The sequence below is a fragment of the Sporobolomyces salmoneus genome (assembly GCF_050403485.1).
Source record: "Sporobolomyces salmoneus JCM6883 DNA, S_salmoneus_JCM6883_v1_ctg10, whole genome shotgun sequence".
NCBI classification, from domain to species: Eukaryota; Fungi; Basidiomycota; class Microbotryomycetes; order Sporidiobolales; family Sporidiobolaceae; genus Sporobolomyces; species Sporobolomyces salmoneus.
In genome coordinates this window covers 427,196-439,178 of record NW_027481153.1, presented here as the reverse complement: position 1 = coordinate 439,178, position 11,983 = coordinate 427,196, and the positions used below count along the sequence as shown (strand labels likewise).

The 11,983-nt window shown below is 50.7% G+C and overlaps 6 protein-coding genes across 6 annotated transcripts; 3 read left to right on the top strand and 3 right to left on the bottom strand.

Moving 5' to 3' along the window:
- On the top strand, positions 1-1,445 carry BRE2 (Bre2p; the record flags this gene model as incomplete). Its single annotated transcript, XM_076630558.1, has 1 exon — positions 1-1,445. A coding segment is annotated over one exon (1,445 nt), but the record flags the coding sequence as incomplete, so codon positions are not given.
- A 107-nt stretch (positions 1,446-1,552) lies between these two features.
- On the bottom strand, positions 1,553-2,719 carry PUP2 (proteasome core particle subunit alpha 5; the record flags this gene model as incomplete). The annotated part of the gene is made up of 5 exons (XM_076630557.1): positions 1,553-1,819; positions 1,889-2,050; positions 2,116-2,226; positions 2,290-2,547; positions 2,624-2,719. 5 exons carry the CDS (start codon positions 2,717-2,719, stop codon positions 1,553-1,555), a joined length of 894 nt encoding a protein of 297 aa, XP_076489616.1.
- Positions 2,720-2,885: 166 nt separating this feature from the next.
- On the top strand, positions 2,886-3,453 carry EMC6 (Emc6p; the record flags this gene model as incomplete). Its single annotated transcript, XM_076630556.1, has 4 exons — positions 2,886-2,890; positions 2,959-3,065; positions 3,140-3,352; positions 3,422-3,453. The coding sequence occupies 4 exons, from the start codon at positions 2,886-2,888 to the stop codon at positions 3,451-3,453; spliced, it is 357 nt and encodes a 118-aa protein (XP_076489615.1).
- Positions 3,454-3,713: 260 nt separating this feature from the next.
- TFC6 (transcription factor TFIIIC subunit TFC6) lies at positions 3,714-6,906 on the bottom strand (the record flags this gene model as incomplete). Its single annotated transcript, XM_076630555.1, has 10 exons — positions 3,714-3,929; positions 4,007-4,195; positions 4,270-4,412; positions 4,479-4,697; positions 4,760-4,813; positions 4,878-4,976; positions 5,042-5,485; positions 5,550-5,648; positions 5,711-5,967; positions 6,029-6,906. The coding sequence occupies 10 exons, from the start codon at positions 6,904-6,906 to the stop codon at positions 3,714-3,716; spliced, it is 2,598 nt and encodes an 865-aa protein (XP_076489614.1).
- Positions 6,907-7,212: 306 nt separating this feature from the next.
- On the top strand, positions 7,213-8,970 carry JCM6883_006099 (uncharacterized protein; the record flags this gene model as incomplete). Its single annotated transcript, XM_076630554.1, has 3 exons — positions 7,213-8,172; positions 8,231-8,774; positions 8,834-8,970. The coding sequence occupies 3 exons, from the start codon at positions 7,213-7,215 to the stop codon at positions 8,968-8,970; spliced, it is 1,641 nt and encodes a 546-aa protein (XP_076489613.1).
- Positions 8,971-9,306: 336 nt separating this feature from the next.
- JCM6883_006098 (uncharacterized protein) lies at positions 9,307-11,613 on the bottom strand (the record flags this gene model as incomplete). The annotated part of the gene is made up of 11 exons (XM_076630553.1): positions 9,307-9,495; positions 9,577-9,783; positions 9,862-10,035; positions 10,120-10,272; positions 10,353-10,442; positions 10,521-10,625; positions 10,707-10,871; positions 10,952-11,001; positions 11,066-11,175; positions 11,244-11,475; positions 11,550-11,613. The coding sequence occupies 11 exons, from the start codon at positions 11,611-11,613 to the stop codon at positions 9,307-9,309; spliced, it is 1,539 nt and encodes a 512-aa protein (XP_076489612.1).
- Positions 11,614-11,983: the final 370 nt, after the last annotated feature.

Sequence of the window (11,983 nt, the reverse complement as noted above, 5' to 3'; positions counted from 1 at the left end):
CTTCATTCGAATTCTTCTCTACCCGTTCCCACCCTTTCAACAAGCATGGATTCCGTTACACTCCCTGTGGACCTTCTCCGAACTCCCCACTGCCCGTTCCTCCTCAACGAATCATCGAATCCCTCCCGAGACAAGTCCGATGGAGTTGGGAAGATCGTTCAATGTTCACTTACCTAACTCAAGATGCCCAGAGTGTCACGACGGACAAAGGCTGGCGAGGGATCAGGACGAACGTAGGAATGAGATACGGGGATTGGTACTGGGAATTCCGAATCGATCGAGCAGGAGGAGGACGAGAAGGAGAAGCAGGGGAGAATAGTTGGGTCAGGGTAGGCGTTGGGCGAAGGGAAAGTGGGTTGAATGCACCAGTCGGAGTGGATGGCTATTCGTATGGAATTAGGGACAAGACGGGGGATAAAGTACATAAATCTCATCCTCAGCAGTACGGAAAACCTTTCTCTTCCGGAACGACAATAGGCGTCTACCTCTCTCTACCACCTCCGCCGACTGAATCATCAACGAAAACAAGCGTAAGGGATCCACACAAGATCATGAGGAAACGAGTTCCGATCTTGTACAAGAATCAACTTTATTTCGAACAACTCGAATACAATTCTTCGAAAGAAATGGATGAACTCCTGGTCGACCCAGTCCTGAAAGCGAAGCAGTTGGAGGCGGAAGAGAAGAAGAAGAAGTCAAAGTTACAGGCGGCACCGGGAACGAAAGTCGATTCGAATAGCGAGAAGAACAAAGGTCCACCGATGAGGGAACTACCGAATCTCCCGGGGAGTAAACTTGGATTCTGGATCGATGGGGAGTTCCAAGGCACCGCCTTCGAGGACTTATACGACTTCATTCCGTTGATGAAGCATTCAGCGAAGGAGTTGGGAGGACAACAGAAAAAGGAGAAAACGAACAGGTTGGTCACGGAGAATCATCACGACGATGGGACGACGGGGTACTACCCGTTCGTGAGTGTGTTTGGAGGAGGAATTGTCACGATCAATCCAGGTCCCGACTTCAAACATACTCCCTCGCAAGAAGATCTCGAGAAACTAAGAGGAGGAGGAGAAACCGGCGATCCGACGAGGGGGTGGAAACCGCTGAGTGAGAGATACGAGGCGTTCTACCAGGAACAGAGAAGGTTGGACGATCTAGACGAGTTGGAACAGATCAAACTGTTGAAGACGGTTAGAGAGAAGGAACAAGCGAAATTACAACGTCAAGCCGAGAAAGCTGAACGTGCAGCAGCGGCCGGGGGAGGAGAAGGAGGTGGAGTGACGAAGAAAGCGAAGATTTCAAATGAGACGATGATGGCAGACTTTGGAGGAGCCGCTCTCTTAAATCAGTTTCAGAATCAGGTGATTGGAACGGCGAAGGGTCAAGAAGAGTCACCAGGGAACAGTCCGAGGCCTACTACCATTGGCGATCCCCTGCTGTCGTAATCTAAGTTGTTGTTCTCTCGTGTGCAAGTCTCGATCTCAAGGCAGAGAGAAAATGACCAAGAAGCTATACAAAGTTTATCTTGCTTTCAGACGAGGATCTATCTCAATCATGCTTGAGCCTCTGTTGTCGTCGTCCCCGACGTCGCTCCACCTCCAGTCGCGCCCGTACTCCTTGGCCTCTCTTCCTCCTTCTCTTTCTCGACTCGTTCAACTTCCTCAATCACGGGTTTCAATTCCTCCTTGTTCAAAATCTTGTATCCTCCAGTTTGTTCACTCACGACGGCGAGTTGAACGTTGTTGAAATCGAGCTTCTCCTCCATGACTTGTTTCAGGACTTTGAGGGATAAGAGTTTCGCTTGTTCCAAAGTCATCGACTAGCAATAAACGCTCGTTAGTTTCGAGAGTACTCGACAACCAATAGACTGTCGAGACAGGAGACTAACCTTGGTATAAGAATCTTGTAATTCCGATTGAGCTCCTTCCGACCCAGACCCGATTGCTTTCGCGTGATACCTCATGAAAGTTCCCGAAGGATCAGCATGGTACAGTTGGGGACCGTGTTGATCGTATCCAGCAATCAAAAGTGCTACTCCGAATGGTCGAGACTATCACACACGTGTCAATTCTCAAGTCTTGTGAGCGTGAGCGAGAGGGAGAGAGAGGAACTTACCATGGAAGCTTCCTCCTCATTCGCACCTTCTCCGAACCTGAGTGCTAGATCGGCTACTGCTTGAGTTACACTCTCTACTTTGATGTTCTCGTCGTAGGTGAAGTTGTGGTTCTAACGAAGAAGAGGCGGATCAGCACGGCGAAGCGAGAAAGAGAGAATCGAAGTTCGACGTACTTGAGCGGTTACCCTCGCATGATCTACCATAGTCCTCGCATCTGCCGTCAATCCACTCATCGCACACCCAATGTGTCTATCAATCTCCATGATCTTCTCTACCGAATCCGATTCGAGTAGAGGCGATTGAGTACGTTTCTCGACCGCGAGCACTACTCCCTCCGAAGTTTGGATTCCGACGGTCGTCGAACCGAGTTTGATCGCTTCGATGGCGTATTCTACTTGGAATAGTCGGCCTTCGGGTGAGAAAGTGTTGACCTAGAGAGAGGGAAGTGTCGTAAGTCAGTCAACCTCAACTGCTCCCGACGCCCTGACGAGACAGAAGTCAACTCACACCTCGGTCATATTCAGATCGACTATTGACAGGTACGAAGGAGGAAGGAGAGAACAAAGAGAGATGAGATGAGATGACGAACAACCTTTCCATCATCTTCGACAAGGATTGAAGGGAAGTGCTTACCTTGAGAACATTGATGATTCTGTCGTTTGTACGACTAGCTAACAGGAAGATAGGTGAGGTAATCGGCGCGTCGTGGATGGAGGAAGAGTCGAGAGAGAATCTCTCCCTCCCTCCTCTTCCTTCTCCACTTCGGTACATGCGGTGAAACAATGTAAGTCCACCGCTCACACATGCTCCGACCGAAGACTGACCTCTTTGTCCGTGAGCAGGGCCGCCCCTCCTCCGCCTTCCTCAGTTCTCGTCTCCTCTTCGGGTCAACCTGTCTATCTCCCTAACCTCCAGCACAACAACAAGTCTCTCTACTATGTCAAATCCAGTCAGTTGTGGCCCTCCTCCATCTGTTCTCGCTTTATGAGCTGACATATTCTGCGTTTCGCAATCGCCGCTCAGCTACGGCCTGTATCGCAGGAGCTACTGCAGGTATCCTCGGTTTAACAAACACGACCGGGTTCTTGTTCTTCTTCGTGACGGCCTTGTCGATCGGAATCGGATTCGCAACATTCAATTGTCAAACGAATCCTTCGAAATTCTTCTTGACTTCGAGGGAACCGATACTGAGTGGGCTGGCGGAGAACTTGTTCAGTTATGTATTGTTTTGGACTCGTGAGTCTTCCGGCTGTCTGGATAGAAGCGTGAAGGCGAGAAGAGCTGATACGGGTTGTTGAACGACAGTTTTCTATTCTTTGGTTTACATTTACGATTGAAAGGGTTGGCTGCCTCCCGCTGCAGCTTGTTGTCTATCTTGTATTGATTATGCATAACAATCCTACTACTGAGCAGCACGTAGAGAGGCTTCTGACGATGAGCGAGCTTATTGGAATCGCCTATCTTGCTTTCGCATTCTCTCCTCCCATGATTTCTCGGAATTTGGAGGTAAATCGTGATTCTTGACAACCCATCAATCATGATTCCTGACAACACAGGGACCGCCCCTCTCTCGCTGGCCCAAACTCCTTCAAAGTCGTTAGATCTCCTCAACTCCCTCTACCCAATCGATCCTCACGCAACCCCAATTCCCTCCACTCGCAACCAAGGCACTCCTCTCCATATTCGGATGCCAACAAACTTTATTGATCTGAATCTCTTCGGGCCACGCGAGGATCGAAGTCAGAGGAGTTTCACCCGTCGATTTCGAAGATTTGGAGGTTCCGATTGGGATTGAATCTAATGCGCTTCGATGCTGAGCGAACAATCTCTACTACATCAGTACAGTGTATTGAAATCACTGACCAGATGATAGAAAGGAGATGAACTCACATCGACTTGCCAGTTATCTTTCATTCTCCATTTCCCATCCGCTCGATCGAATTCCAACGAGTACAGCTTTTGACTGAAATGACCTCGAACTCGTCTTCTACGTAAGGCTCGCACTCCCGAGTGAAGGAGTACGGTACCGTCTGAAGAAGAGGAGAGGACGAAGGGGTGATGATTCGACGTTGCGAGTGACTGTTCCGCGAGAGTGACGGCCAACAACCCAAGTCAGTACGATCCTGAAGGGCATGGAGAGGGGGAAAGCTAACCCAGATGGTACCGCGATGAGCTCCAATCCGTTTCGACAGTGCATAATCAGCAGATTTGAGGAAATAAGCTCGAACCCGATCGTCCTGATCGTCGGCGTAAACACATCCAGATTGTGGACACCACGCTACCGCATACGTTGAAGCTGCTCGACGAAGCAATGCATGATCAGCTTCGAATCCCGCTCGAAAAGGAGAGTTCGGGGGCTCACATCGCTCGTGAAGGAAAATCACGGTTCCGGCTCCATCACTATCCCTCAGATCGGTGATCGCGGTACTTCCGTCGTATCCGACTGTCGCAACTCGATTCGGATCGCCAGAGAGTTCGAATGCTCCAGCGTCTTCGAGAGCCGTCGACGGCGGCGGAGAAGTGACGAATGCGATCGAACGGATGGCGCAGGTATGAGCAGCGATGTAGTGCGTTGGACGGACTGAAATACAGACGACCTGGTCAGCACAGAGTTGCATGGCCTTCTGGCGGACGAGAGCGTACCCGAGGAGAGTCCCTTTCGCAACGCATCGCCGATGTCCCAGACCGCGACGTAACCTAATGATTGAAACTCGAGATGGTCAGGTCCTGAGCATCTAAGGAGAAAGGACCTCGCTCTTACCGTTCAGACAACCCGCTGCGATCATTTCCCAAGATCCCCAAGCAAACGACAAACAGCTCGTATTCGGCAACGTCAACTCGAGTACTTTCTTTGCTTTCACTGTCAACATCGTTCAGAAGATCAGGTCTTGTCGCAGTCGCGGAAGAGAGGAAAAGTGAGCGCACCGTAAACTGTTTCCGTGTTCGATTTCCCTTGTTTCTCCCTAACCGTTTCCGGTGTCGGTACCACAAACACTTTTACTTTTCCATCCGTGAATACTCCCGCCAGAATCCCCATTTTCTCAGCTTGCGCTCCTCCGCCGTTCTCATCGACGTCCATTTCGTCTCCAGTTTTGTCGATTCCTCCTCGAGGACACCATTGCAGGTCTCTCGCTTCTCCTTCGTTCTCGCCGAGTAACAAACCCATTTCAAATCGCATCCCTCCTTCCTGTGCTTCTGATGAATCTTCGTCGTTTTCGCCAGAGCTCGTTTCGACTGCGAACGATTGTTCGGGATGAGGTGTCGAAAGGGACCAGATCTGAATGAGAGAAGAAGATTTTGAGCCGGTGAGGTTTGCGGGATGTGATAGGGTGAGAGAAGGGGAAGAGATTGTCGAGATTGCGAGGTATTCTGCCATGAGAGAGCGATTTGTGCTGTCAGAGTCGTTCGCTTGAAGTCTTCTGGATAGACTTACCTTCGGTAGAAGGACCTGTGAGACGAGGAAGCCATGATAGAGCTGAGACTGGACCTCCTACGTTAAGCAGATGACCCGGTTTTCGAGGAACGAAAGAATCTGATGAAAGACACTTCAGAGTCAATACGCAAGACGACACTGAACCCTTAGTGGGGACTCACTAAGTGGTATTGACTCGAACCGATCGAGCGTAATCTCCTGCTCTCCTTCTCCGTTGATTCTCCCAACGAAAACTTGTCTCTTTCCATTGAGCGGGTCCTGCTGAGTCTGACCAGATGTGCCGTCCTGGACGTTCGATGGGTCGGTCTCTTCCGTTTCGTTCTCCTCGCCTTTCGACTCAGTTTGTGAAACGCTTAAATCGCGGAAGGGAAGTGGGCGGGAATGAAAAGTTTGTGAAGGAAGTCGGGAATCGATGTCGCTGATGTACGGGATCCGGTCAGCTTCCGCCGGCAGAAGTTGACTGGAGAAATATGACATACGACTGATTGGCTTCGAGGCAATCTTGGTCCTCGAGCTTGACTTCTGGATACCACCCTCCCCATCTCGCGTTAACCGGGTACTCTCCGTCTTCTGCTTCTTCCTTCCATTTCCCTTTCTCCCACCCTACATCTCTTATGAGAGTCTTTTCCGGTGCAAAGGGATGTGCGGTCCATTTCTCCATCATCGTGCTCGAATCTTGATCTGTTTGTCCTTTCGTCTTCTTCGTGCTATGAATGACCCTCGCCGTCGAATAGGACGAAGTTTCCTTCGATAGCTTCAACTGTTGAGGTAGATAGTGAGGTACTAAAGAAGAGTATTGAGGATCGAGACCTGCAGCGATTAGTCGACTAGGTTTCGCTCGAACTGGTTCTCCCTCTCCGCCTCCGTCGGCGCCGAGAGCGGGCAGTCCTCCCTTCGTGACGACTAGACTCCTCCTAGGTGCTTTGCTTCCAGCGTTCTCTGGTAGATCTGCACCGTTCCTCCGTTTCCTCGCTCCTCCCGATTTCCCTCCTCTCCTCGACGGTCCCGGACTCCCTAGATCCAGTTCTCCTCCACTCGTGGCTATATCACTCATATCCTCTTCCCCTTGTCCACTCGGTCCATCGTCTTCCTCGCTCACTGCCAACGCTTCAGCATCGTCCGAATCTTCCTCCTCCTCTTCCTCGGCCTGTTCCTTCACGGGCGCTTCGAATTCACTCTCGGAATCTTGTTCGGGTACGAAACTCGTACGTGCCTTCTTCAATCGTTTCGCGCGTTTCGTGTCGTCAGAGTCGGAATCGTTTTCAGATGAAGACGAGGAAGTGAGGGAGATTGGTTCGAGGAGGTGAGTGTACGACGCTGCGGCGGATCTACGTGGTCTTGAAGGCCTTTCGGACATCCCAGGACGCGCTCTGCGGGGATCGAGGGTAGTGAGGGGAGCCAAAAGTTCATTCACTAAACAGTTGACTTTCTCCCTCTCACCCACTCGATAGCGACCGACAACCTTTCCACAAGAGCTTTCGATTAGGTGCTGCTGACTATAATGAGGCTCTCCGAGGTGAGTGCGCGCTCTTTCTTCGGCATCGTAGGTGGGGTCGGGAAGGGAGAGGAGGAACCGCTCATCGTGGTAGCGTGGGAGCATACAGCACGCAGATAGACTTCAATGGGGCTACGGGGCAGCCCGGTGCCTCCGCTCGCACAAATCATGGCGCTAACTCCATTCTTTCTCTCGCAGCCCGGTCGCCTCTCTTGGAACCGCTACCAAGCCAAGTCTGCGCTCCTACTCTGCCTCTATCTACTATCGCCCTCCCCTTCAAGCGTTTCGACCGCGCCGCATCAATCGATCGATACACCATCGATCTCCTCGCAAGAATCGAGTACTCGAAACCTCGAACCGGGTTCAACGATCAAAGGGACCCAGTCGGGCGCGAGCGTAGAGGTACCATGGACAGCGAAGTATGAAGAAGGAGATCGAATGACGACGCAAGACGTCGAAATGGAAGTGAAAGGGTCGACTTCGAAAGGAGGGAATTACGAATGGACCAACACTCCTGCGCTGTCAGATCCGCCCCCGAAAGAGACCAACAGAGCGCTTCGTTCACTTGGGAAGCGTGCTGAGGAACAGAAGGAGGAGGAGGAGCCGTCAGAGCCGGTTACGAGAGATCGCGCATCTTTCGATGATGAACAACTTTCAACCACCGAGACTTCGTTTACGGCTCTACCCCTCAGCCCGTTCAGCTATACTCTTCTACTCTTGCACGCCCTCTTCTTCGCCCAATACCTCTGCGACTCTTTCAGGACGAGGATCGCGCAATCATTGCTCTCGAATCCCTTACCTCCGCCCTTCAAGGACCCTTCTTCCGCTCAAGCTGCCTCACATCTATCGTTCTCGAAACGTTTGAATCGATTCAGGTGGAGGTTGAAGCTCTTGTGGAAGCGTTGCGGGTCCACCCTCATCAAGCTGAGTCTTTTAGGGTTGATCATCCTCACCCTCCTCGGCAGTGGAGCGTACGACGCTGTTCGTCGGAACGAGAAACCTGGATGGAACCGAGTATTCGAGTTCGGAGTTGATCTTCCGTTCGTCGAGGTGAAGGAGTATCGAACCGACTCCAGAGTCCAAGCTGCAAACTGGTTCAGACCTTCTCGTGATCTCGTCCTACTTGAGGTGAGCATCTTCCTCGACGCCGCTCGATCACTGGAATCTGACAATCAGCGATGAGTAGCTACTCTCAACCTGTTGTATTTTCCTTCACGCCCTTCGCCCCGTTCTCCTATCCCTTTCTTTCCTCCCGACCAATCTACATGCGCCACGTAGCTGCTTACCACGCAATGCTCCCGACCTCCTTGTGCCGACTTCTCACCTCCTGCCACACTTGATCAGCTTCGCCTATTCGTTCTTCGCGATTCTTGAATGGCTCGTTCTCATCCTATCTCGCAACCTCGATAACGGGGAAGACACGTCGCGTTACCGCTTATTGAGTGTCACGACTCTCGTCTTCATCTATTCGATCTGTGGCGAGCTCGGCAATCTACTCGTCAGGCGAGAGAAATTGGAGGAGGAATTCGAAAAGATTGGGTACTTGAATCGAGAGTTCTCGAAGGAGAAGATTGGGATCGAGCGGGCAGGGGGTGAGGGATGGGAGGAAAAGATCAGGTTGTTGTTGGAAGAGCTCGAGGGAGAGAGTTGTTGTATCTGTTTCGAGGAGGATTGGCACGAGGGCAATGGGTTCAGATCGAGGTGTTTCCTGACGAATTGTGGGCATCAAGGTGAGTCTCGTCATCAATCCTTTGAGAGCTCGGGCTCACTCTATTGTTGAGGAGAACAGTCCATGCCGCATGTCTCTACGCTTGGTTCAAACGACAATCGTTCTGTCCAGCTTGTCACACGAAGGTTTCAGGCTTGGCTCAATTCCCGCCGCTACCGCCGTCAGTTGAGGCTCGTCTTCCAGTCGCACATCACTAATCTGGTATCTCGATGCCCTCTTCGTGGTCGTTTGTTTATTCTACTTTTGTTTTCTGTTGTTGTTAATCGTGCCCCGTCAAGTCGTTCTGCTCTCTCTGTTCGAGCCATCGTTCGGTCTGTCCCTCTCGAGAGGCTCACAAGCAAGTCTATAAACGTGACCATGATCCAGCGAAAAAAAGAAAGGTGCTTTTTGCGAACAAAACAAAGCAAAGAACGAAGAACAAACGATATCAGAACACGAAAGGCAGATACGAGAGAGAGAAAGACATCGAGAGCAGGCATTGCAAGGTCCCTGGTTTCCGATCGAGAAACAACGAAGAGGAGTGTATTCGACGATTAATCCATGTAATCAGCCGCATCGTCTTCAGAGTCATCATCCGCAAACCCAATGTCACCCCCGAGTGCTCCTCCTCCTCCTCGACCGATCGAACCGAATCCACCCGCAGAACCATAGTCGAATTCGTCCGAGAATCCTCCCATCGCGGGAGGAAGTCCAGCTCCTCCAGTCGCGAGAGATTGATACATCTGCACATACGCCCCACGATACACAGTCAGTTGAGTGTGGGAGAGAGAGAGAGGAAGAAAGGGATGGATGAGCTGGCTGACCTTGGTAACGAATTCTTTCCCTTCTTCCATCCTCTCCCCTTCCTCACTCCAAACCGCATCGAGTTTCTTTGCGCGCTCAATCGCTTCAGTAACGCGTTTGACAGTGTCGTGAGAAAGGTACGGTTCGGGATCATCCGAGAACGTAACGATTTTTGAAGCTCGAGAATCAGAGTCTGAAATCGTTGCGAAAAGATCTCCCGCTTGAACCTGATCACCACGAAATGGGGACAAGAGGGGTCTGTGAGCTCGTTGGAAACAAGTTTCGAGAGACAGAAGTGAGCGCACCATTCCCATAACCTCCATTTCAACCATTCCAACTTGCGCATCATCCTTTTCGTCCATCCCCAACAATTTCGTCAATTGTCCGAGTGGAAGAGTCGACCAAGTCTGAGTCAATTTCTGAATGATTCGACGACGCAATGATTGTTCGACCAAAGTGACGAGTCCGAGATTATGATCCTATTCGAAGTCAGTCGAAGCACTTTTTAGTCAGTCATAGTCTCGACAACATGCTGAGAGTGGAAAAGAGGTAGTGAAACTTACCCTCGTGAAAGTTTCCCTGGCTTTCTCCTTCGCAGCCGACAATTTCACCTTGTCGAGTGAATTGAACGCGACGACGTATTCGTTGTAAGGAGTCAATAACGATTTGTAGGCGTTTTGAGCGGCCGAACTCGTGCACTTCGGGAGTGGTTGAGTCTATCGTTTGACGCAAAGGATCGAGTCGAGTCTGTCAGATTCGACGGGATTCCAGGAGGAAGAAGAGGGAAGGAACGTACTTTGCCGTAAGCGAGAAGTTGAACGAGAACGAGCTTCTTGTACGCATCCAATTGGATCAAACTGACTGCAGGTCCAGGAGCACTGACACACTATAGAGCGTCCATCAACAAGGAAACGTCAACTCATGACAAAAGACTTCGAGAGAATAGGGACGGAGGGGAGCTTACGATCTCCAATAAATCACTAGCACGAACGTGATCCCCTAAAAGAGCTAGGATCGTTCCTCCCAAGTAGTGATAGAGTAAATGGTCTTGATACTTGATCGGGAATGACTGTTTTCTCACGTCTTAGGTCAGATTGACTGGACCTCAGGAGAGCGAGAACGTATGAGCGGGAATGGAAAGGTGACTCACAACTTTGTCGACGTCGGTGATATCGACGTAGAGAATTTGACGAGCTAATTGATAGGAACGGGAATGGAAAATCGCACGAAGGAAAAGAGGATGTAAAGAAGTGAGAGTTCCGACCGGGGCGAAACGTTGCAGGATGATTGAGAAAGGTTCGAGGTGGACTCGAGGCTGAATCGAGCGAATCGAGAACAGTACGTGTCAGTCGAGAGAAAGCTCAAGAATTCCGTTTCGCAAAGTGGAGAACTCACGTTGTTGAGTGCTTGAGAAAAGCTGGCGAGCTTGTTGAGCAATTGATGAACTGATATTGATGAAGGCTCCAGTACATGAACACAATCACGAGCACGCGGCGGAGGAGAGCTCACCTAATTCGAAAACGATTCTCGCTTGATTCGGTACATAATTCTTTGACCAATCAAACACCCTCGGCATCAACAAGTTCAGATCTGGGTTCTGTACCGACAACCTCGCGATACTATGAACGAGAGAGACCGTCAGCCTGAGCCGGGTGATTCAACTTGAGAGCGAGAGCGAGGGACTGACAGGATATAAAGGTATCCGACCGTTTTCGATTCAGGACGCAACACCTCCAAAGGATCTTTCCCATTACTGAGTTTGCCCGCTAGTACGTGTTGACTCTGAGGAGCTGAAGACGAGGTCGAACTCGATGATGCACCTTCCTGTTGTCCTTCTCCTCCTGCACTCTGAGTAGCGTCTTTGCCTTTGCCTTTCCCGCTACTACTTGGTTGATCGAGCTTCTTCAGAGCGGGTAAGACTGCGGGAGGAGAGAGGGAAGGGAGTTCAATGAGATGAGTTCGATTGAGAGAGATGGAGGGGGAGAAGACTGACGAGTATCCTTGACATCTTGATCGTCTGTACCGACTATGAGTGCGACAATATCGTCGAGCGTCATGATCGAAGTGGAGGTGAAGAGGTCAGAGAGAAGAGATCCTCGAGCCGAGGCGGTGAACGATCCCTCTCAAAGAGATTCTACCTGCTCGCAACGGCGAAGTAGACGGGGAACAAAGTAATCACTCAACTCCCGGTCGAGCTCGTACTGGATGGACGCGGAATATATCCTTGCGAAATAGGCTAATTTTCATTTTGTGAGGCAACTTAATCATACAATGTGGGGGATAGAGGGTAAAGGTAGAGGGAGAGGACTCTAGGGAGTATAGGCTAAGAGGAGGAAAGGGTTTTGGGTACAACGGAGAGAGAGAGAGAAAGGGTAGAAGCGGAGGAGAACCGATAAAACTTGACAATCTTGCCCTTGTCTTTATCTC